The following is a 26543-nucleotide window of genomic DNA, read 5'->3' as shown; positions in this document are numbered from 1 at the left end:
AGTACATTTTCCATCCTTCAACACGCTCACGAAACTTTTATGGGACGTGATGTTGTTTTAATCTTTTGTGTAACTGCAAATTTATCTATTAAAATAAAATGAAATGAGGCAATGTTAACATTAGCAAAAGCGACCTACATTTCTGTTTTGCATCGAAATACAGCCTGTATCTCTTGCCCCTACTTTTCGCGAAATAGGCAACACTGAATTTTAAGGTATGACAGTAGAATTCAGGTGACTTTCGTATAGAAAAATCTCCCTGCATACAACTCACAAGGGAAGGGTTTCGGCTCGAACAGGAATTTCGTATCCAAAATTTGTATACAGGCCCATCTTTATACCTCTGTAACGCTCCCAAACGCATTCGTTTGTGTAATGTGTGGTTTGTCTGTTAGAGCAATGTACAAGTTGAGGGGTGGGGAGAGCACTGCACAAGTTAAGAGGTTGGGACACCTTACCCGTAAGCCTAGCCTAGCCTAGAAGCTAATGCGAGTGGTAAAATGTATAGAGTTCATTTAAGAACATTTTTCTCCGACGTTCTGTCTGAAAATATTGCAGCTAATCAAAAATGTACACTGTTGTGTGAGTCACTGAATGCACACAAGGACACAACCTTAATAAATGAATCATTCCAAGGCTAGGACATGGAATGTATGATCATTCCACCTAAAAAAACTAAATATTTCCAGCCTCTGGATATCTATTTCCTTAGACAATACAAAATATATGCTCGGAGGATAACAGATTACATAAGGACTCTTGATGAGAATCCAGAATTTAACTTGGAAATCAAGTGTTTATAATGAAAATTCACTCTGTTATTCATAACCAGTTGTCTGCTCCGGTATACCGCCCTATGCTTCAGTATTCCTGGCAGTCAGCTGGTTAGGTGAATCCTGAACAAGTCTTGGACTTCAAAAATGTAATTCAGGTGGCATTTGATTTTTCAGCACTGGAGTGTGGTTCAGAAGATTGTTCAGGTGTTGCTTCGGCGTGTTGTGCTTATTGCTCTGCTCCATGCTGTTTCATGCATTTTATAGAGAATCCTCATGTACATTAATTTTAAAGAAGTGTATTGACCAATACCAACCAAACGGAGAGTTACACAAATGAAGCTTTTACGGACTTCATCACCATTGTGAGGTAAGCCTCTGTACAAATTTTTAACCAAAAATTCCTGTTCGAGCGGAAAGCCTTCACTTGTCAGACGCTTTACCCCTACACTACTGGTGACTTTGATAAACAAGGGATGAATTAGTTGTAGCCTACGCACGAAACTACCTCCACAAATGATACGCACATCGGCTCAAGAAGCACAGGTTTCTATTTACAGCACTGTCTATGAATGTGCGGGATCATGTAACTTCAAAAAAAAGGAGGGCAAGGGTTACACCACGTATGGATATTTTTACAGAATCAAAGAATGGACGGCAATAATGTTTCCTATCTACAGTATTCATGTATGTATGTTTGTATCAGGGTTTAAGCCACAGTTGCACGTCGCATTTTGCTACTCGACTTCTAAAAATGCAACAGACTTTGAATGTAAATGTGCAAAAATGCGACCACTACATTTGACTTCAGAAACGAAGATGATAATGGAGAAAATGAAATCAGAGATGTGTTTGAACTAATCCGATTTCAAATGAAATGCTAATGGCAAGGGTAATGTCCAAAAAAGGTATTGAGCAATAGACGTTCAGGAATTGAGTTCAAAGAGTTGGTGCAATTCATGTGAGTTACGTGAACAATTTCTTCTAACTGATTTATAAAATTCCATAGCATACTGTAAATTGTGAACAAATTTGGTTGCATGAATCTTCTTCTTCTTCTTCTTCTTCTTCCCTTCAAGTATTAGGCCAAATGGCCTGTTACGATCTCATAGTTTAATTTTCAATCCAGCGCTTCTTTGGACGATCGAGAGATCTCTTCCCGTTTGGACGATAGTGGAGCATGACTTTCGGGATTCTATCTCTATGCATGGGATGCAGACGATTTATCCAGTTGTTCTGATAATGCTTTACGTGATTAATTACAGGTTCTAGTTGTAATTCTTCCATTACATCTTCATTGCGTTTGTGATCCCATTTCGTATATCCCCCTGTATATATGAATCTTCTAAAAACGGGAATTATTAGAAACCGCCTTTCAGTAAAAAGAGTTAGCACTCTGCTAACAATAAATCTTGAAGGGCCTACTAGTAAAGAATTTCTATATTTAGAGTGTCCATAAAATAACGTATTTTAATGTGATGTAAATTCAGCAGTAATTGATTCTAAACATACCTACGCCTAATGATTTACTTACATAAGTACATATAGATTATGATAATATGGATTAAAAGTAATAAAACTCTAAGAAACAAGTTACATAACTTTTCGTGTCTGCATAATTTATTAATTTTATCTTTCTGCACAATTATTTATAATATTGCACAAGCATTTCGCAATTTGCACAAATACAATTTTTCATTTCAGCATTTTTGCAACAATTATTTATTTTCTAGCTAAAGCCGTGGTTTGTATCGTATGTACGTACAAGGTGCGTTTCTAAAGTTATTGGCCTAACATATAAATGGTAATGAAACGTGTCAACAATGCCGCCTTTGTTAGCGGTCATTTTACATTAGTTAAAGCAAACACGAAAAATCATAATTTTCTGTTGACTACATTTTCTGTATTTAATTTTGAAGTTAGTCTGCCGAACAGATTCGCCAAAATGGAAAATATCGAGCTTCGCGCTGCTATTAAATAATTCATAAGAAAGAATGAGTCAAACAAAAATTAAAGCAGACATGGATACTACACTAGCGTAATCCGTTCCAGCGTTTTCGAGTGTGAAAAAATGGGCGACACTACTTACACATGGTTGAAATAGTGTGGAAGACGACACCCGCAGTGGACGTCCAGCAACAGCAACAAGTGAAGAAATCGTACAAAAAATCCACTATGTGGTGTTGAATGAACGTTGGTGTTGAAAGTACGGAAAATTAGTGAGGTTATGCGTATCTCAATTGAACGGGTACGCCACATCTTAACCAATGCTGTTGTTTTAACAGTCATGGATACGACTGGAAGATATCAACTGAAGTAACTTTTTGTTCTAACGCGAAGACTTTTTAACAATTACAATTTGTTAATGCAGTAAGAAGACCGGGAGAAGTAACGCCTAAACTAATCCTTCGTAGTTCTTTATACAATACAGAAGATTCTACAAAACTCTGGAAGCATACGAAATTTCATTTCCTTCTCTCTCCTGGTAGATGAATATGACTCGGACTAAGGAAGAAGGCATTGAGGTCATTCTGCTGGTTGGCAGCAAGAAGTGGCTAAGTTCAACCGTTTACATCCTGACAGGCATTCAATCACCCAAGGCTACGTGAGCAAACTTATAGAAAAAATCGCGAAAGAGGAAGCGTGCACCTGGGAAGTGGTCGGTCAAGGAGTGCCACTGATGAAGAGACCAGCACTGCAGTTTTAGCGTCGAATCTCGAATGTTAAAAGCCTTCAAGAAATCGATTCGGCATAAGTCGAAGCAAACAGGCGTGTACAAGAATATCGTTCACAACATCCTGGAGTTGCATAAGTGGCATCCAGAAGCTAAATGAGGGCGACCCTAATAGAAGCATGGAATTATGTCAATAGGATAAGTTTCAGGCAGATGAGATCCTGAGTACTGTTTTCCTACAAGACCAATTTTTATGTGGCACGAGAAGTTAATCGTCGTAACACCCATCACTGATTTGAGTCAAGCAGGGAGCAAGGTGCCGACCAGTTGATAGTCCGGTATGGAATATGGAAGAATCGGATTACTGGTCTATTCTTTTTCTGAGACACCGTCAAGGTAACGTTACTTAAACATGTTGGACTTTGAAGCATTACCCAGCCTGCTGACCCATGAAGCCCAGTATCTCGTCTGGTTTCAACAGGAAAACGCACGAGCTCATTATGTCACTATTATGTGAGAATATCTTGATCGCCAGTTTCCAGGATGCTGGATAGGTCGCCGAGGAAGTGTGAAGTGGCATCCGCAGAAGCGCAGACCTGACATCACTTGAATTTTATATTTGAGGCCACTTAAAATCCATGGTTTGCGTTGAAAGAATTTGTGATCTGCAGCAGTTCGCATATAAAATTAGGCACGCCTGTTAGCAGACTGTCTTACCATCATCAACCGAGTACTAATGAAATGGCAGTATTGACTGCATGCTACAAATAACGGGGATAATTTCGAACATACTAAGATTCCAGACTTTGGGACTTTTTGTAGTAAATGAAATTTTTTCGTATCTGAGCACTGTTCTTGACTCAAAATAGCGTTTAATACTTAATGACACACCACTATTAAACATATTTTAAAATGAATTCTACTTTGAAACCAATAATACGCAGCTGCACGAATATGATAATAATAATAATAATAATAATAATAATAATAATAATAATAAAAGGTAAAGGTATCCCCGTAACATGCCATGAAGGCACTTGAGGGGCATGGAGGTAGAGCCCCATGCTTTCCATGACCTCGGCACTGGTGTGGTCGGCACCACGCTCTGACCTCCCTTTACCCCCGGGAAAGACCCGGTACTCAATTTTATAGGAGGCTGAGTGAACCTCGGGGCCGTTCTGAAAGTTTGGCAACGAGAAAAAATCCTGTCACAACCTGGGATCGAACCCCGGACCTTCCAGTCTGTAACCAGCTGCATAATAATAATAATAATAATAATAATAATAATAATAATACTTACTTACAAATGGCTTTTAAGGAACCCGAAGGTTCATTGCCGCCTTCACATAAGCCCGCCATCGGTCCCTATCCTGTGCAAGATTAATCCAGTCTCTATCATCACAACCCACCTCCCTCAAATCCATTTTAATATTATCCTCCCATCTACGTCTCGGCCTCCCTAAAGGTCTTTTTCCCTCTGGTCTCCCAACTAACACTCTATATGCATTTCTGGATTCGCCCATACGTGCTACATGTCCTGCCCATCTCAAACGTCTGGATTTTAAGTTCCTAATTATGTTAGGTGAAGAAAACAATGCGTGCAGTTCTGTGTTGTGTAACTTTCTCCATTCTCCTGTAACTTCATCCCGCTTAGCCCCAAATATTTTCCTAAGCACCTTATTCCCAAACACCCTTAACCTATGTTCCTCTCTCAGAGTGAGAGTCCAAGTTTCACAACCATACAGAAGTACCGGTAATATAACTGTTTTATAATAATAATAATAATAATAATAATAATAATAATAATAATAATAATAATAATATGTAACAGAAACTTGCATCAAAGAAGTGGATGTAAAAACGATATCAGCCAATTTAGCTGCCACTTTTAGCTAACAAGCAACCATTCTCCTGGGGTGCGGGGGCAGGTAAAAAAAAAAATATTTTTTTTTCTTCCATCATGTTAATAATGTCAAAACAAGGGCTTATATAAATTTTGGCCACTGGAGCGCAGTTACGAGGGCCCTCCAGAAAGTAAGCTTACCTGTGGCCGTTTACAGAAAGAAAAAAATTTCATGTATTATCATTTTCGATGAAAAGAGAACTTAATATGGCGTTGTATTTCATATATGCTTAAGTACGTACGTCCACGATTATTTATCACAGACATTTCTGTTCGCTTTAGATCAATGGTCGTCAGCACTCGCTGAAATGTGCAACGAGTACGCGGTGCTGTTCCATGTACACCGTCGTGCAGCAGGGAGAGATAGAGAGCATACCCGCTAGCAGCTATGCAGTGCACTATGGTGCGCTGCGTTTTCAGCGGGTAAGAGATGCTAGCCCCAGCGTGCTCTGTGCTGACGACCCCTGCTTTAGATAAATGTTACGTGCTAATGAACTATGCTATTTAATTATGTACTGTAGAACGTATCTTTAACGTGAAATGAACATCCCTAAGTCTCCGTTCTCTAACACAGTTCAAACACAAAAATTAAACTGTGTACGATCTGTATTTTAGTATTTATTTATTTAACCTGGTAGAGATAAGGCCGTCAGGCCTTCTCTGCCCCTCTACCAGGGGATTACAACTATAATATGAATAATAAAATTATAATTAATATTAAATTTACAATTACAATAAAAATTAAAGTACGATAAGAATACCTGAGTAATGCAAGCTCGACATTTTATCATAGAAGTTAAGAACAAAGAATATTTTTGTATTTACTGAATTACAAATTAAACCTACAATAACAAAATTCTATAGTGATGAAATTACCGGATATTGAAATATTTTGTGATAGATTAAGAGAACTATTTACAAGAAACCATGTCTGAACGAGTCTCAATTACTGACCAAGTGCCTAGTAAGTTTGCGTTTGAATTCAATTTTATTTCGACAGTCCCTGATGCTAGCAGGTAACGAATTCCAGAGTCTTGGCAGAGCAATTGTGAAAGAGGATGAGTATGAGGAGGTGCGATGGGATGGTATTGTTAGTATTGTTTCATGGCGATAGCGTGTGTTCAGATTGTGGTGGGAAGAAAGGTAAGTGAAGCGAGACGACAGGTACGAAGGAATAGAAGAGTTCAAGATTTCGAAAAGAAGGAGAAGTGAATGTAAATTTGTTTTCTTATCTAGTTTAAGCCAACCTATTCTTTCCAGGGATGGAGTAATATGATCATATTTACGAACTTGCTTACAAAACGTACACACAAATTATGAGCACGATGAAGTTTCGTTTTGTTGTCGCTGGAAAGGTCAGTCAGTAAAATGTCAGCATAGTCAAAATAGGGAAATACAAGTGTATGCACAATACAAGTGTCTGTCTACCCCCTTCCCAATTTTAAAGACAATGTACATGACAATGACCTTCCAGTTCCCTATTCAAAAAGAGTCAGGCGAAGGGGTTGTTCAGAGCAACACAACAACCCATTTTTTTTTATAATGGGCAATTCCTACTGTTACAGCGTTGCACGATCGCACAATTCATGCCTTTAAAATGAACGTTTTTCTGAAAAACTATTCAAAATACAGCAAAGTGTTATTTGACATTTTTGTTACTCTTTACTAAAGGAACCATTCATAAGAATAAATGACATTACTTACGGTTCACCCTGTATCAAACAAAATGTATGAGATTTTCAACAAAGCTTTGAATTATCTATCTAGACTCCACATGACACATCACAACTCAGGCACAGGTAAATATCGCAGTCTTAGCTGGACTTATTATCTGCACACAGCATTATGTTTTACTCCAGTAGGTACTAACTGCACTAGGATAGTAATAAATAAAATTGCAAGTTTTGAAGTTAAGTAAATTTAAGGGAGGAGTATGGTATTTTTTAAACCTTTTTCCTATTTGGTGTAAAATATTAATTTTTTTATGTAGAGAGCTCATAGCTGTGGCAACTCAACCAAATAAAAATATTTTGAAAAAAAAAAAATTATTGGGGGGACCAAATTTGAAAAAAATATACGCAATGCAGGATTGTACTAAAACCGTTATATCTAAACAGTTTTTAAAGATAGATTCAAAAAGTTTTTTGCAATGTGTTTGCAAAAGCATGTTCTACAAACTGCCTGTAACAGAATTTTGATATTAGTCCCTACGTTTGTAAAATAAACAATTAAAATTTAATAACAATTTTCTGATTTCCTTTCTTGCAAACAAACGGACGTATTTTTAAAATAACAAAATTCTGTTACAGAGAAAGGTTTTCTAATATTCCAAAGAATGTGTGTTCTAAATTTCATGCATGTATCTTTAATAGTTCAGAAATTATATCCATTTTTGTCTGGCAATGTAGCAAAAAAAATTAAGTTATTGGAAACCGATAAAAGCGGGCGTGTGATTTAAAAATCCATAGCGCAGGAAGTTTAAAAATGACGTCTCAACATCCGATAAGGGCACAAATACCCACAAAATTTAATGCAATGCATTCCACACATATCATAAGGTATTTTAAAGAAACATTTTTTTTTTTTTTTTTGAAAATTTAATTTACCGGAAACAACAATAAAAGTGGGCGATTTAAAAATCCATAACGCAAGAAGTTTAAAAATGGCAACTCAACATCCGATAAGGGCACAAATACCCACAAAATGTTATGCAATGCATTCTACACATATCACAAGGTATTTTAAAGAAACAATTTTTTTTTTGAAAATTTAATTTACCGGAAGCAACAATAAAAATGGGCGAGTGATTTAAAAATCCATAACGCAAGAAGTTTAAAAATGGCGACTCAACATCCGATAAGGGCACAAATACCCACAAAATGTTACGCTATGCATTCCACACATATCACAGGGTATTTTAAAGATTTCTTTTTTGAAAATTTACTCATTTTTCACCAAAAATACCATCTTCTCGCCTTAAAGAATTGCTCACATAATTTCAAAAACTATATTTTAATGCGAAAAACATCATTTTATTAAATTCAATGTAATAAAGTATATACAGTTTATATCTGAATATTTTTTTTTCAAATACGTTAACAGTAGATTAAATGAGTAAATAGGTACTTAATAAATTTAAAAAAAGAAACTGCTTCGACAACACCTGCAACACAATTACAGCCAATATATTTTACTAACTTGCATCATTTCTGAAGCTACTATTTGCGCTCCTCAGAAAACTCCATATGAAACGTAATGACTGGAACGAAAGTTCAAGTTTTAACTTAAATTCGTTATAGATTCATGTAATGATCAGGGAATACATTGTCAATTGCTGCGATTACAGAAAAAGAATAAGTGTTCTTAAATTATATAGAGAAGGTTAGCAATAAAAATAATACTTATTTTCATTGGGATCGATGGTACAGAAAGGGAAGTTCTCAGCTGCCGCCTGGCTCTTCGTCAACACGTTGAAGAAAGTAGATTTGCCGACATTAGGGATGCCCACTATACCGACTTTCAGATTGGTCCCAACACGACCAATCAGAGGTTTCTTTTCAGGCGCTTCAGCCTTCTTGGGCGCCATTGCAAAACTGGAGATAAAAAACAAAAACAAGAAAATAACATCACACAAAAAGGATAAAAAATAAAGTATGGTAATAGGCTATGGATCTTAATATAAGGCTTTGGCAAGTGCCAGCCAGTCCAAGAATAATCTCTTCATGTGTATAGTCCACTTCGTCAAAAAATTTAATTCATCTTAAAACCAACTAGATCACAAGGTGATTTAAGTTACTGGCGACCTAAATGTTATCTTTTATTTGGTAACAATAGTTGTAAAAAATACAGGTAAAGGTTACTTATGTCCCAACCACTATAGAACTTGCTAAAATGCCTTTAAAATATCATGGATTTATAGTATTGATTATTAGAAATTGATGTGATCACTGGGAGAGCCCACCCAACCCGCCATAAATACGTACCGCCATTTCCCATAACTATGGTCCTGGAACACAACTATGGTCCACGATACAACCATTCAAAGAACATTGTAGAAGTAACATAGACCGTTCGTAGATAGCCGCAGTGACTCGACTTCAAACTACAGTACAGCAAAAATATAGATAAACGAGGTACTACGTTTGAATAGTTGTATCTTGGACCATAGTTGTGTTCCAAGACCATAGTTATGGGAAATGACGGTACCTTACTTATATACGAAAATCGTCGTGCCCGAGCGAAAAAGATGACAACATTGCCTGATTATTCATTGTTGCCAACATCCCTCACATAATACTACACACCTAATCAAACCTAACTTCACCTCTCACGTAATAAAACACACCTAATCAAACCTAACCTAACCTGTCACATAATACAAACCTAATAAAACCCAACCTAACCTGCGACATAATACTACACCCCTGTAGTTTTTTATTTTATTTTATTGGGTTATTTTACGACGCTGTATCAACCTCTAGGTTATTTAGCGCCTGAATGAAATGAAGGCGATAATGCCGGTGAAATGAGTCTGGGGTTCAGAACCGAAAGTTACCCAGCATTTGCTCGTATTGGGTTGAGGGAAAACCCCGGAAAAACCTCAACCTCAACCAGGTAACTTGCCCCAACCGGGATTCGAACCCGGGCCACCTGGTTTCGCGGCCAGACGCGCTGACCGTTACTCCACAGGTGTGGACACCCCTGTAGTAACATTCCTCAAGTTTAGTATAATTTCGTTTGCAAATGTTGCCCGTCTTGGTGTACGTGTCGAGAACCATCTAGTGGAAGACGTGGAACGTGATGGTGAATGTCTTTGTCTCCATTCTTCATAATTAAATTTACTTCGTTAAGCGTGAGTTATGTGAATGAATCAATGTGTTAATGCAGTGATAATTACATATATATATATATATGTACTGCATATAAATATTTAAATGTCTTGTGGTTCTGATAAAAGTCTTGAAAATTGATTTATAGCGTCGAATTGACAGTGATAAGAGTGTGCAATATTCGTTCAGTGGCTGGTGGATGCTCTACCTTGACCAAATACCTTATGCCTATTATAACACTGGCAACGGTTAAATTGCAGCTGTTTGCACTGCAACATTAACATCTGTCTTGGCTAAGGCTAAACGATAGACGAGCCCTGCATTCTCTTGTTCTATTATTTCAAATTCTGCGCACCGCTACCCCAATCTATTTGGCTTCTCGTTTTCGAAATTTATCCGCATATCATCAGCTAAGTACAAGATCTCATCAGAACAATTTACTCATTATACCCTACCACAAGACATCTTTATATTCTTCATCTTATACAGTTTCAGTTGCTAGAAATTGGAACTCGCTACCGAGTGATGTAAGGGGTTGTTGGACAATAACTTCATTTAGGTCAAAATTACATAAATTCTTACTTAACAAATTAATCGCTGATTAATATTTATTACATATTATAATGAAACTAACATCTGTCCATTCCTATTATCATCATTAATTTCTCTAAATAGATTTATAAAACCTCTAATGGCAATTACATTAATATTCTCATTATAGAAATATATTTTAGATTTCTATATATATATATATATATTCCCTGTAACATAGTTCTAGTAAACTTATATTAAATTAATTTTCATCATTTTACTAGCCATCTCAAATTAAAATGATAATTGATTGAATTAAATTAGCTCATAAATGAAGTTACTACTTTACCTTTACCTCATAGGTTTATCTAAATTTAAATAAATATGTAGTCTACTAGTCGTTAACTTAACTGAAGAATATTGCTGGAGAACCTTTTAAGTGTAGTGTAAATATTCGTAATTTAAATATATATTGTATTGATTAAGGCTGGTTGAGTGGAAGAGAAGGCCTTATGGCCTTAACTCCGCCAGCGAAAATAAAACATTATTATTATTATTATTATTATTATTATTATTATTATCATAATACAGGACAGGATTCAACTAGATAAATATGAACAATCAACTAAAATATTTCCCTTCATAAAGTAATATTTAGTATATTAAAATTAAAATTACTTTGTGATAACCCTATTACAGTATGGAAGGCGTAAGTTTGCAAGTGAACGAAGTTCGCGCATAAATGGGATGATATAAAGTCTATTTAGCGACATTTAAATGAATTCGTCGTAGAACACAACCACCCAAAGTCATTCAAGTCTGTGTTTCTTTCATTCATTATGGGGGTTTTCGGACAACGTAGTTAAGAGACGAGCATACGACTCTAGAACATACATGTCCATTTAGTGAATGAGTTGTGATGCAAACATGAGTTGTGGGAATTGAGCGCTGTAAGACGAATGTTTCGTCCCTCAATCACTTCCACTACGCTCTGCATGACAGAGGAACGGTGGCATCAGTAGCTCTTGTACATTCGCAATGTCTGTCGAAGTCTTTTTTTATTATTATTTTACTACGTTTTTTCAACTGCTAGGCCTATAGTTATATAGCGTCTGAAGGAGATGAAGATGATAATGCCAGCGAGAAGAGTCCAGGGTCCAGCGTCGAAAGTTACACAGCATTTGCTCTTATTGGGTTGAGGGAAAATTCGGCCGTGATTCTGGAAATTTTTACTGGTCAGTTTATTTTCTTTGGTGAATTGAATTCTAATTACTGAGTGATTACAATAGGTTAATCGGAAAGCTCTTGTTCCGATGATCTGTCATTCAGCGTAAATTTATATTTAAATCATCTTGAAAAATGTGACTGCTAATCGTACGGGTTCACATACCAAGATGAACAATTATAAAATACTTTTGTGCGAGATCGTGCGTATTTGCTTGTTTTCCGCACAAAACCAATACGCGGTAAGTGTGAAATACCACATTCAGTATTCCCAACGTAACACACATAACAATTTCCCTCTTCTTACCGCTTAAGCGCGACATTCATTTTACTGCTTTAGGCTTTTAACATATTATTTTTAGAGACGTTTAACATAGTAATAATTATAAATTGAAAACTTACCACTGCAATTTCACCTAAATTGCAATGTTAATTATTGTTTTTAAATATTTGCAAAAATTAAGTGAAGTCTACTACTCCACGAAACTTATTGCATTCCTGATACAAGTAACATTAAGGAAGCCGTGAAAAAATCAACGAGATTGCAGATGCCGATGTTATTACTGCAATATGTTATATAAATAATATTGTTAAAATATTAAAATGAAAAATAAATCATTACATAACCTTACCGTTTGTTTTAAGTTCGCATTTATAGATTGGGGGGGGGGGGGGAAAAGACAGACGTATATCACGGCCTGCTGGAGTATAGTAAACACAGAAAACATTTTACAGCAACAATGTTGAAAGATATTTTGGTGTTCCGAAGTTGGCGTCATTAAACAGAAACCAACATGGAGATTTCATTGCAACTAATTAGAAATTCGTCTTTCAGGTATGTAATAAACGATCTTCGCACAAAATAATGTACGATACACGAGCGATATGTTTGTTTTCATGTTCTCGGAAATTAAAAAAGCTCAACTACGTTTCGCTTTTTCAATCTTTTCATCGACCATGAAAACGTCAACATACCGCTCTTGTAACGTATATTACTATTCTTTTCCGAAATAATTAAGTACACTTGGTCAAAATGAAACTGGCCGTTAAATTTTTCAAAGTCCCATCGGATGAGCGCGCAGTTCATTAGTAATGATAATCATTACCGTAAACCTCCGTGCGCCGCTTTAGTTAACTCCATAATACCTGGCGCTGATTTGGGCCACCTCCACAGCATGCTTCGAATCTCCGTAAAGAATATTTTGTTCTGTCCTTTCTATTATTTTTTACAATTCGTTTTAGTGTAATATAGTCAAATAATTTTGCTTATGTTACTTACAGATACAGTAATTACAAAATTGGTGAAAATGTGTGGTTATAATTCCAGGAAATCAGGATATATTTTGTCATCAGAATTATGGTTTTTCTTCTTGTTTAGGTCCTGATGACCACGGATTTAGGTTAGTATAATAATCATATTCCCTGTAGCACAACTAGCAAATTAATTATTGCCAATTATTTAACCGTCAACATATTTACTGAATGTTCCTTAGGCAAGAGAGTGTAAAGCAGCAGGGATTAATAAAATAATTAACACAGGATTTTAATATGAAAGCCCCTAATTGTCGTCTTTAGTGTTACTTCCATCCAGCGTCAAAAGTTTCTATTAACACGAAAAAAATAATAAAGAGAAAAGTGTTTTAAGGATAAAAAAAATGACGAAATCCTACTGTATTTTCACTGATTCATTTAAAAGGGGGGGGGGGAAATGTTTAGTAGCTCCACGAAGATCTGAACTTGTAACCCCACGAACACTTAGCTAACGCTCTACCACTACGCTAAGAGTACTACTGCAGTAAGAACGGCATTGTAACGAGCAATGGTCGTGCTCCACTTGAGAACCTGTTATACAGTATATAGTAATAATAATAATAATAATAATAATAATAATAATGGTTTATTTTAATAATAATGGTTTATTTTAACTGGCAGAGTTAAGGCCATTCGGCCTTCTCTTCCACTCAACCAGTATGATAAAAAATTACTACAGTGCTATGAATATAACATAATTAATACAATACAATACAATTCAAAGCAATACAAATACTACAAATACAAGACAATATAATACATAATTAATATAATACAATGACAATTCTTTTCGTCTTCACAACACCAATAAAATAATTATGTAATAGTAATAATAATAATAATAGTAATGATAGTCATATCTTAATTAAATTAAATTATTAAGCTCGATCACAAGTATAATTTCAATTTGACTGCGCCCGTAAGAAATCGTTTAGCCTTTTCTTGAAAGTGATTATTGTCTGGCAGCCCCTAATCTTCTGAGGTAGAGAATTCCATTCACGGGGAACCGAGACAGTAAAAGAGGATAAATAGTGGGATGTTCTATGGGCAGGAATTGCTAGGATTTGGCTCTCCTGTGACCTGGTGTTTAGATTGTGACTGGAGGATAAGTAGTTACACCGGGAACGAAGATAATTTGGAGTAGAAGTGTGGAGAACTCGAAACAGAAGAGAGAGCGAATGAAGTGTTCTACGGTTACTAAGTTGCAGCCAGGATAAAGATTTGAACGAGGGTGTAATGTGGTCAAATTTGTGAGCATTTGTGTTTGTGTTACAATATTCACTGTTTAAACACTATGAACGATCTATATGTTTTAAATCTCATATATAAATTATTTTCTCCGAAGATTTTGGTGATTAATAGTTATGTTCCCCATTGCAACTACTAGAAGAATATACCCAATCTTTTGAACAATGCCTGGCTGTCCCGAGCGCTCACGGAAATACCAGATTCGAACTGATTCGCCGGCCAGTTTCATTTTGACCAAGTGTACACTTAACGGCAAAAAGAATGGGCAGACTCTTGGTCAATAGAAATGCCAAGTTCTATCGCGCGGTTCACTCGTGTAAACGCACTGCACATCAAGGCATTGCTGTGGTGTCTCTTCATTGAAAGTCGTCCGTCTACAATGTACTCAACCTAACGAGCTGTGTGTGGCCCAGTGGTAAGATGTCTGACATCCGTTTCAGAGGTTGTGAGTTCGCCTCCCGTTACAGTAAAATTATTATTTTTTTATTTTAGTTTTTAATAAATTTATTAGTTTAAATGTGAAAAGGCATTTGTTAATAAGGTTCGTTATGCCTGCTTTGTAAAAATATTATTGCCCATCACCTGTGGATTATTAATAGGTGAGACTTGGCCTGTATAAACAAAAATACTTGTTTCACATTCTAAAATACCGGACGCATATCAAACATAAATAAATAATTAAATAAACAAAAACAAACAATTTAATATATTAACAAAAAAACCTGTTGTGGGGACTAGTATCTCGTCCACAAATCACCTGCGTCAACAACTGCCCTCATTCTGCGCGGCATGGAGTCCACAAGATTATGGAACAGGTCTAAATTCATGGCCACCTCCTCCCACGCATCTAGAACTCAGTCCCACAATTCGTCAGCTGTCTGAACGGGTGGTTGTTTTGCCCAATTAGAGCGTAGGATCCGTTTGACAAATTTTCAATCGGATTCATATCTAGTGATTTTGGAGGCCAGTCGACCGAGTCGACATTACGCCTCCTCGTAAATCTTTGAATCCGGTTGACGGTGTGTACCGGGTAATTATCCTACTGGAAGAAAAGTGTTCCTTCTGGATATCGTTTTCGGGAGGAAGGGATCATTACATTTGCCAAAATGTGTTCGTAGACTTCTGCCGTAAACCGACCGTGGATGCGTTCCAGAAGTCCTGCCCCATCGCATGCCATCAACCCCCCCCCCCCCGCGACTCGACCTGTTAAGTCGTCTCACGAAGCGTTCATCGCATCGTTGGCCATCCATACGATAAACTAGAGCAGGACCATCGTTGCTGCTGGAGACAATTACCTCGTCGGAGAAAATGACGGTCCTCCAATCGAAGTCCTGTCGGAGACTGTCCACGGCATGCTCCATCGTCAAATGTTCTCTCCTCACAGCTCGACGACACCGTATGCCACGCTCTCTAAAACGTCTCTTCACGGTGTGTGGGAAACCAGAAAAGTTGGACGCCATCTGGAGTTGAGAGGCAGTTCTAAAGGGGTGATTCTCAACTTCACTCAATAACATGGCGACCTCTTCCCTTGTAGAGATGCGCGAACGACCAGGATTGGGATGATTCAAAACTTCACCATTCTCGATAAACAATTTAACCTACCGGTTAGCAGTTGACAATGGGACTCCAATCACTCTGGCCGCCATCGACGCAGAATAACCTACGCGAACTAGGGCAATGAGTTGTTGTCTCACTGCCATCTTCAAGCGTAATGACGAGACAGAACGTTTTATTAACAGAGTATTGCTTAGAAGAGAGAGGGAGGTTTATTATTTATTAGAGTTTGGGCATATTCTAAGAGATATCGCCACATAATTATAGCTTTGCGACACATATATGATGGCAAATTTGTAATTAAAAAAAAAAAAGAAGATTATGGGAGATTCGAACCTTAAGCTACTACTATCAACTCGTTCAATAAACCAATGCCGTAACGATTTACGTTACTGTGACTGCTAATATCGTTTCGGCATAATACGTGGTTTTCCTGTTCATATTCGCTTCGGTTGATTTTGTATTTATCAATTTTATTATTATTTCAATCTTCAGAGGCCCTGAAGTATCTACAATCAACCCTCCATTCGATTTTATAACATATTTTAGACTCTTAAAAATACAGTAAATTTAAATGATTTAATTATCTGTTACCTGGTGAACTATGGCTTTGACGAGACGAGCATGCGCAAGGTTATGTATCTGGAACTTAGAAATTGTCGGCGACTCATTCTTTTTGCCGTTAAGTGCACATATTGATAGTGTAATGTCTCTGACGTGAGTATGTACTACTGTCCGTGAAAGTCAAAATCATACTGCCCACTAAAACCCGGTTCTTTGAAGACAGCATTGTCGGGGTTTATCTTAATAATAATAATAATAATAATAATAATAATAATAATAATAATAATAATAATAATAATAATAATAATATTTTTCACGATACACCCTGGTACTATTTACGGTTGACTAGTAATTTCTTATTATTCAAACTTCTCTGATAGCTTTAGTAATGTTGATCATCTAGCTTTACTGAGTTTCTAAGACGTTTTAAACTTGTCCCCATAAAAAATGGACTTCAAATAACAACGGTGAAGTTAATATTCAGTACGGGGATGATGGAATAATGTCGTGTCAGTACTTCACGAATGCCAAACTCTCCGGATTAAGAAGAATGTTTACCCGTAGATCTAAAATCTTCATTAAGTCCATCGCTGTAATTTCCATTTCGACAGACAAAAATGTACAGTAAAAGGCATTTCAATGCCGAGAACGTCTTCACCTCAACAAGGCAGCCAATGATAATTGAAACTATGACAACTATAGCCTTAATTCCTGTGTAGAATTCCTTCAATTCATCCCGAGAAGTATGGTCGTTTCTGGATGGTAAAAGTTTGACGGACGGAATCGAAATGGCGTGTCTGAAGAGATCAGTGAAACACGAGACTACGTACTAACACTCATGGAAAACTCTATAAACTATCAAGTACTTCGTATACCTAACGTTTAGTAACATTGTTAATGTAAATATTCAGTCCTCTTTCTGTAATTAACTATCTCCTATTGTCTCCTACCACAGTATTTTGTTGTTTGCAGCTTAAGCTGGTGTTAGAAAATATTTTTCCAAATTGTAATTTTTTCATATTTAAGCTTTGTATGAACTTAAAACTCTTCAGCTAGAAGTGGTATAATTAGGGGTGTAATTTTTTGGTGATTATTTTACCCTAATTTCGGTGATTAAAATGGTTTAATTTCGGTGAATACTTCGTAAAAAAAAAACAAGAAATTTCGCATATATGTCGCACCCTAAACAAACTTAAAAAATAATAAAATAACAATTTTTAAAATTATTACTGAAACAATCCATTTGAAACCAAAAGAAAATTGTTTGTATCGTTAACTAAATTCATAATTAAATTTCATCCGACTATAAGAGGGTGATGGCACCACTTTCTTGATCTCATGAAGGCAGTTGTTGCGGAAAAGAGAAATAATTGTTGTCTGCTTGCGTTGGTCCCTGGAAATAGTCCCTGAAACTATGCGTAGCGGTACATCGTTGCCAGATGTCACAAGCATGTAGGCCTAATGCTGAACGATAAAATACGTAAAAAGTTCAGGTATATTTTATCCAAGGCACGACAGCTCATGAAGGACTATGACCGACCAGCCGGCTGCTGGGCTCACGTCCACATGCCGAAGCAGAGGTGGACGATCATCCAACCAGAATGAAGTTATCGTGTGGTTAGCCGTTATAGCTGGCTTTCGTAATCGTATTTCGCTACCTAACGTAGCTCCCCAAGTGCATCACGATGCTGGGTGGGCACCACTTGCCGAAATTTCACGATAAAATTTCTTTCCCCATGAAGATTCGAACCACCGCGCGATGGTAACGCGAGTCCTAGCCAGGATGCCTCAGACCACGACGCCACCGCGCGGGATCATGTATATTTTATAACGAAGAAAATGTTCATGTTTTATTTGGAAGAAAGAATAATTTTTCGTGCATATATTTCATAAAAACTTTGTTTAATATCGTGATTATCAAGTAATTTCGTGGATTTCTAGCTATCAACCCTTCAATTGTATTCATCTCAATTTATATGTTCTGAATTGCTTGTATGACGTGTGCGCTCTTAGTATAATGGCAGTTGACACTAGACATATGTCAACATATATGCCTAACTTGGAGTCAGGCCACAAAGGTAAACACTAAAAGAGGAAGGTTCGATCCGGTGCTGTGGATTGAATTCGGCGTAGCTCAGTGGTCAGAGCGCTTGGTACGTAGAACCAAGGACCCGGGTTTGATCCCCGGCCCCGGAGCGAATTTTTCTCCTCAAATATTAAATATTAAATGTTTAGGAAAGGCTTTCGATTCAGAATGTTTTATTTATTTATTTATTTAAATTTAAATATACGGAATAAAGAATATAATTACAAAACAAACAAGAGAAATAGAAATCAAATAATACAAGCAATATAAAAAGAAGATACAGTAGTATTAACAAAATTTGAGACCGAATGAGCAGCGCTCGTGCTCGGTCGCAGTTCATATATAGTATTAAAAAAAATATAATAATAATAATAATAATAATAATAATAAGAAGAAGAAGAAGAAGAAGAAGAAGAAGAAGAAGAAGAAGAAATAAGTAAAATAAAATAGGAACTAAAATATAATTACAGCGGCAATGGAATTATATATTATAATATTAACACTAGAGAAGAATAATATCGCACGTGAAAAGTAGGACTAATATATATTTCAAAATTATAGAATACAAATATAATACAGGTTGATTAATTCGTACACATAGGCTATAAATTTATTTAATCAAATTGAAGATATTAACACGTTTCTAATTTTCTTGTTATATGTTAGTGGGTTACATGTTAGAAGTTCTGGGTGTAATTTAGTTAAAGCACTGTACAACCGAGGGCCAAAATTTATGCTATGCTTCAGACCAGCAGATGTGAGACATTTAGGTTCTACTAATGTTGAATTAATATTTCGTCTTGTGTCATAATTGTGTGTCTGTAATACAAACTTATTACGATTTTTATGATAAAATTTTAACAGCGTATACTTATAAATTTGTTCAATATTAAATACATTAAATTCAGAATAAATTAATTTAGTTGGATAATCGAAACGTTTCTTCAAACAAATTTTAATTATTCGTTTTTGTAGTAAATTTAACGGACTAAGATTAATTTTTGTACTTCCACCCCAAACAATTATAGACTACCATATTGAATGATAGACTGAATAATGGCCAAATAAACATTTCGTAGAACTCTAATAGGTAAGTAGCATCGAAGATTAACGAATTTATAAATTGTTTTACGAAGCCTCTTACAAAGATAAGTAATGTGATGAGGCCATTTTAAATTTTGATCAATAATGATACCCAGATATTTGACATACGTGGCTTCTTTCAATGGTGGACATTTACAACTTTTGGGATCTAAACAATTTTCACTGTGTATTATTAGTCTATGTTCATCGCTAAATTTTAAATTTTGAACACTGGCAGCTGTTAACGAAAAAGGAACTAAAGTTGATTTAGATATATTTAAAGAAAGGAAGTTGGAATTAAGCCATTTTTTAACAATGTTAGCACCTATATTAGCATTTCTATACGCTTCTTGCCAAGAAAAACCACTGAAAATAACTACTGTATCATCCGCATATGAATATATAGATCCATTAAATTTTTCTAAATTTATATTTAGCAGATCATTAACATATATTAGAAATAAAATAGGTCCCAAAATTGTTCCTTGCGGTACACCTATATCAATATATTTGTATTCACTAAATTGATCTTCAATTTTGGTCATTTGCCTTCTGTTACTAAAATATGATTGGAATAATTTTAAAACTATACGTCTAACTCCAATGGTATGTAGTTTGTCAAAAGTAAATTTTGTTACTTCATTTCCATTTTCAACCATATTCGTTTCAATGAAGGCTACTACAGGCTCTGAGTTGCTTGTATGACGTGTTTAAGAAGGCCTTTCAATGAAGTTCAAGAATCTGTCATAATTTATTTCTGTTTACCATATAGAAAGCTTTGTTTACTAAAAGTCAAGAGTAAAAAATAAAATAATATAAATACATTTCTGCAATAAACTTCAACATAAACATACTCTTATCCGACACCCATCTTGACTTCCAGAGCCAGTTATCTACGCTGTATGTGTATGTGTGTGCCTGTTCTCCAATAAGCCATTCTTTCATTTTTATCCCGATATTTTCTTTTTTGTATAACGAGATATCTTTCAATCTTGTCTCTATATGCCTGCGCTCCATCGGGTCCAACCCAACATTTAATGACGGATGTAATGCGGGTGTTTCGATACGGAGTCTGCAATCCTCTCCAGAGGAAAGAATCGGTATTAATGTAATTATCCAGAGAGAGCTCGCGGGCATTCAAAGATACAAACGTCTAATTTCGAAACCAGATTCCTTATAAATGGAGAGCACCACCAATCACAGCTTGGGTTCTCTGTAGCTGTTTTGTAAATTTACATGCATATTTTTTTAACTATGCCATACAGAAGAGAGAGGCGTGGGGAAATTCAAGATGATGATAGCAGTAGTGTAGGGGTGTTCAATGGGAGGTTTTGAGACGTCAAGAGCTGCAATTTCTTGAAGTTTTCATAGAACTCTCTGAGTAACAGTTCGTTATTCAGTTTCACGAAATTACAAGGAACTAGGAGTGGATCATTCTTCAAAACCTAACTTCCGTCATAGCAAATTATCACCAGTTTTCAATACCTATGTTTGATGACTGTAACTATTTCACGTGCACCCAATAATTCTAACTTCCTCGTTATACGAGTTCGATTTCCGACAATCCTGTAAGATAATATGTACACGACAAAGTGGCTTTATGACAAGTTTCTCCTACTGTTCTCATTTCTCTATTGCATCATTACCGCCAAATATTCATCTCACTGAATAGCTTACGTATTTCAGAAAACACTGAATAAGCTATAATTAAATTGGCAAAATCTATCTTTTTAATTAACTTGAAAGGCAATTATTTGAAAATTTAATTTAAATCAGTGTCTAGAGAAACATAATATGATTTCCTTCACTATAATGAAATAAATAGGCCTACCAATGAATCAACAGAAAATAAGATGTCTACGAATAGAATCACAAGTTAGTTTGCGAACTCAGTAAAATGAAAATCAGCCACTATGCTTCAAGATAATATAATAAATACGATAAGGGTAACGTAACGATTCCACAGTCTTTCTTGGTATCATAACTTAAAAACTCTGTCACAATATGATAACACGCTAAAAATATCACTCCACACATCATCTCTTTATTCTTCATCTTTCACTGTTGCTACTTCTCGTCACTGGAATTCTCTGCCGCCTGAAGTCAAGGGCTGCCGAACTTTAATTTCCTTTAAATGTAAATTAGAAAAATATCTTATGATGAGTTGCCAGACCTAACGCGTTGCAAATATTTAATGGAATGTGTTCTACTGTATTTATTTTTATTTTTTTTTTGTTTCTTATTTTTATTGTGTAATAATGTAAATCGTGTTCATTTATCACTTAACGCCAATATTTATCCCACTGTGTTGTTTTTTTATTATTAATCTATTTTTTGTGTACATTTTATTCAATTGTCAGTTTCTGGTTTAGCTAAGTATGTAAATCCTACTTAATTGTAATCTAATACTAATATGTAAACTAATGTGTTTATTTTTATTTTTACTGTGTACATTTTTTTATTGCATTATCGGTTTCTGTTTTTATGTGATTCGTATTTGATTCTAAGAACATTAATATGTATTCCACTATGTTTATTTTTATTTTATGAGGTAAATTTTTATGTAACTACCTCTTTTGATCTCATTATGTACCTAAATTGTATCAGCATGTAATTACTTCATTCCGATCCAGTTTTATGTTCAACTATGTAAGCAAATTTTCATCCTGGTTGAGTGTAAGAGAAGGCCTTACGGCCTTAACTCTGCCAGATTGAATAAAGCCATTATTATTATTATTATTATTATTATTATTATTATTATTATTATTATTATTAATATATTCGTTCCTAAGCACTTATACGTGTAAATATCTAAATATAACCGTCGTAACGTCTGGATATGGATATCGCAGAAAATCTGAACATTGCCGCAGATTATGTTTATGACACATCACGTTTGGTCTGGTTGCTCTCTGTAAAATAAAATTAATTTAATTGCCGTTTTCGTAAAGTCAAATAACGAATCAATTTTTATATATGATACTTTTGTGGAAGTGTCACGCAAAAGTCATAGAAAATACAGCATTTCATAACGACAAGGCCACCGATGTAGCTCAGTCGGCTGAGGCACTTGCTTCCCGATTTGAAGTTGTGCTCGGGTGTGGGTTCGATTCCCGCTAGGGCTGATTACCTGGTTGGTTTCTTTCCAAGGTTTTTTTCAACCGTTAAGGCTGGTTCATAATAAACCGGGAACGGAAACGACGAGAACGATAACGGAAATAATGTTAAAATAAATGTATTTAAATGTGAGCATTCACAATAGTTAATGTATTTAAATACATTTAATTTTAAAATATTTCCGTTCTCGTTGTCGTTTCCGTTCCCGGTTTATTATGGACCAGCCTTTAGACGAATGTCACATAATCTATGGCGAATTCTCGGCCTCATCTCGCCAAATATTTCGCTGTCCGCAATCCCATCGACGCTAAATAATCTAACAATTGATAAAGCGTCGTTAAATAGGCTAACCAACTAAAAAAATGACAAAAATTATTACAAATCGTGGCAAAATGTTAGAAAATAGATTCTGTAGGTACTAAAAACTAATATATTCTGAATGGCGGGAGGGTACTTGGACAAGTTGTGTGTCCCAAAGAACCTAGTCCGAGAAAATCAGTATGTAGATCAATAAAACAATTGGCTGCACATGTTACAAACAATATGTTAAAATTAGGCTAAGTTATGTAAAACCAACCGTGGTTGATCGGCTCCTGAGAGAATACGAACAAACGAAATTAATTATTGAAGGTGATCTTAACGGTAAGCCCATGAAATGAGTACCAGAAGTCTGATCTCCTTCATCTGAGGACATGTTACTGGTATTTTTATCCATTGGCGGGTACTACTTGACTTTGTGTCGTTCATCCAAACGGCTCCACCTATGAGAGACGCGCCGAAGCTGCAGTTCTTTTTCCCGCCGCAGGCATTGCCCTCGAGGCAAAGATAATACAACATAGCCTAATGGAGGAATAGGCCTAATAGAATGTCAGCATGAGAAACTGGAGTATCCCGTGAAAATCTACTATCACAGTCTAGTATATACAGTCACGAAGCTTGAGTTGTGAGGGTGCTAGGAACAACAGACTGTGCCGGTACTATTTCGCATTGTCTGTAATGAGGCGATAGTAGCGATCCTAGTGGCTACCAACTATCTATGGATGCATATTTACTACGTATTGAGCTTTGTGACTGGATATACTAGACTGTGCTACTAATCAAGCACTGTCTTTGTCCAACACAAATTCCACAAATTCCGGGACTAAACTCGGGTTACCACCATAGAAAGCCGACGCTCTAGTCATTCAGCTAACGGTGCGCCTGTTACCAGTACTAATGTTAAGCAAATCCGTTCGTGAAGAGTTTCATATATATAAATAAAGGTTTTGTATTTGATATATCGGGTATGTTTTTAAGAAGGGACAGTGAATTCTGAAAGATGTGTTAATGACATAGTGATTTCATTCTTCAGTGAAAAAGAAGAAAACTTACGGTAATTTTATGCAGAACGACTTAAATCTGCACAATTCAAAATTTTTCTATGTACGAGATTACGAGACACAAAGATAACATTCGTGTTATAGGAATTTTCAATATAATGGGTCAAGAACTACGTCCTCTTCCAATTACTGAAGAATGAATCTTACGAACTCCTCTATTCTTTTTCAGAGCGATCTAAGCACTTTGACCTATACTCCGACCCATTTGACCCAAATTATATGCAAACTAAAATTGATAATAGCTACACTAATTCATGATACAACTGAAAATTTATTCCGATCTTACACAAATTTTACGTTGTATTCTTGACAGTGACCCGTGAATGGAACTTCAAAATAGGATCTACATTAATCACTCCACTTTTGACCCTCTTTATTCAATGCTTAATTGAAGATTCTTAGGGCCGTATTCATAGACATTTTTAGCGCGGGCTTCCGGTGGATGATCAGTGTTTTTCGTATTCATAAAACAGTGTTAGCGATAGGATATGATTTGAATTCTGTACTAGTAACCAGTGGATAGCCGGGGCTAGCTTAGTACGCTCGTAGCGCGTGCTGTGAAATATCTATGAATAGCACCCTTACAGTTTAAATAGTCCTTTAGTAAGTAAAGAAATTAAAGCGCTTGTGTCCTATTTGACTAGATATTTAGCCTACTGATAATAATGAAAACCAAATATTTACAGATAATAAAAAAATTAACGGCGAAACTTTCATGGAAGACTCCGGGATACCAAACTGGACCTACAACTACGAAGTCAAAATACTAGCCAGAGGCTAACACTATGACACTACGCATTCAACACCTGGTCTTAGGAAAATGTGTAAAAGCATCATATTGAATACGTAACAATAATCAATACGGTTAAATAATTTAGTTCCAATTGTAAATTTCTTACATATTTTATTTGAATCGTTTTTTCTTTATATCAGGTTTCAAAAAAAGAAAAAAAAAAAAAGCATGGAACCTGAGTGTAAAACAGAACGACATAGTTAGGCCTATGGTAAAGTTTCACAACAAACATGGCTGTCATGGACATTTTCGTCAACTTTGCTTACTCTTAAAGGCTGGTTCACAATAAACGGGAAACGAAAATGATAACGAGATCGAGAACGGAAAAACTGTTAAAACTTATATTTAAAAGTGAGCATTCACAATTAACGAGAAGCTTACCGGAGCCCGGGAACGGGAACGTAAAAGATGGCGAACTTTTAACTTTCCCGTTCTCGTTTCCGATCACAGCCTACTTGATTCATTCTGTTGTCATCAAGAAGCTATTTGGTCATCGTACATTTTGTAGCAAGGAGGCCGTGACATAATTTATTCTTCATCAGAAATTCAGTAGAATCACTTTCAATCTATACAGCATGTAGGCCTAACTGTGATCAGACTACCACGCGGATTGAATTCTTAAATATTCCGTGCCATGGTGGTTAGCTTCTACTCATGAGAGAACGCCATTGGTCAGTTATACACAAATAACACCAGAATGCGTAATATCGACTTTACATATCGTTATTGACATACATATCGATATGCATAGCCGTTTCCGTTCTCGATATATTTTGAATAAAAAATCTTCACGTCCACGTTCTCCGCTTCCTGTTCTCGTTTTGGCTTTCGTTTCCGGTTTATTGTGGACCAGCCTTAAGCAGTGCAAGAATAAACGACAACCCAAACACTTTTAACGCTAAATTATGCATGTTATCGTACGTTAGTGTAACTTCCTCGTTTTTGCTTTGTCATTAGACCAAATTTAATAATACATAGCACTACATATTCATTCATTCATAAAATTCAGTTTGCAAATGAAGACTACAGGAAGAAAAGGAGGGATGTCAAGATTTTCAGGAGAGCTAATTTAAAGATCAAAACTATTCAAGAAGTGTGTTACAAATGATAAATACCACCATGCATTTTGAAAGGTGGTTAATCTAGTAATCAATATGTTCAATATGTTTTATTGTCGTCTAACCATAAACTTCCAATTTTTACCATTATCTCAATTTTCACAAAAAAGTGACATTCCCCCTTTTCTTCCTGTGGTCTTCAAATGTTTATGGATATAAAACTTTTAGTATTTAACACAGAAAGTGGTTTTTGACATCCATGTAAACATAGATTTGCAGGAAACGTCAAAGAATTCCAAAGAAAATCTGTCCTGCAACATTCTTCCCATCACAAATCTCAAAATAATATGACTTTGAATTCCGATTTTCTGGTCTGGAGCTGTCCACTGACTGGGCTATAAGTAAACTCCAATAAT

General features: G+C 35.8%; 1 protein-coding gene across 1 annotated transcript in view; it reads right to left on the bottom strand.

Annotated features, from left to right (window-relative positions):
• Window positions 1-26543, bottom strand: part of LOC138706084 (obg-like ATPase 1) — a 240127-nt gene that overhangs the window by 185700 nt on the left and 27884 nt on the right. Inside the window, exon 2 of the mRNA XM_069835025.1 lies at window positions 8756-8943. Coding sequence (XP_069691126.1) covers window positions 8756-8936 — 181 coding nt within the window. The 5' untranslated portion in view covers window positions 8937-8943. The remainder of the gene's footprint in view (window positions 1-8755; window positions 8944-26543) is intronic.

Source organism: Periplaneta americana, chromosome 1 (assembly GCF_040183065.1).
Source record: "Periplaneta americana isolate PAMFEO1 chromosome 1, P.americana_PAMFEO1_priV1, whole genome shotgun sequence".
In the NCBI taxonomy this organism is placed as follows: domain Eukaryota; kingdom Metazoa; phylum Arthropoda; class Insecta; order Blattodea; family Blattidae; genus Periplaneta; species Periplaneta americana.
Note: the sequence above shows the minus strand (reverse complement) of the source record. Positions and strands in the feature narration are given on the sequence as shown.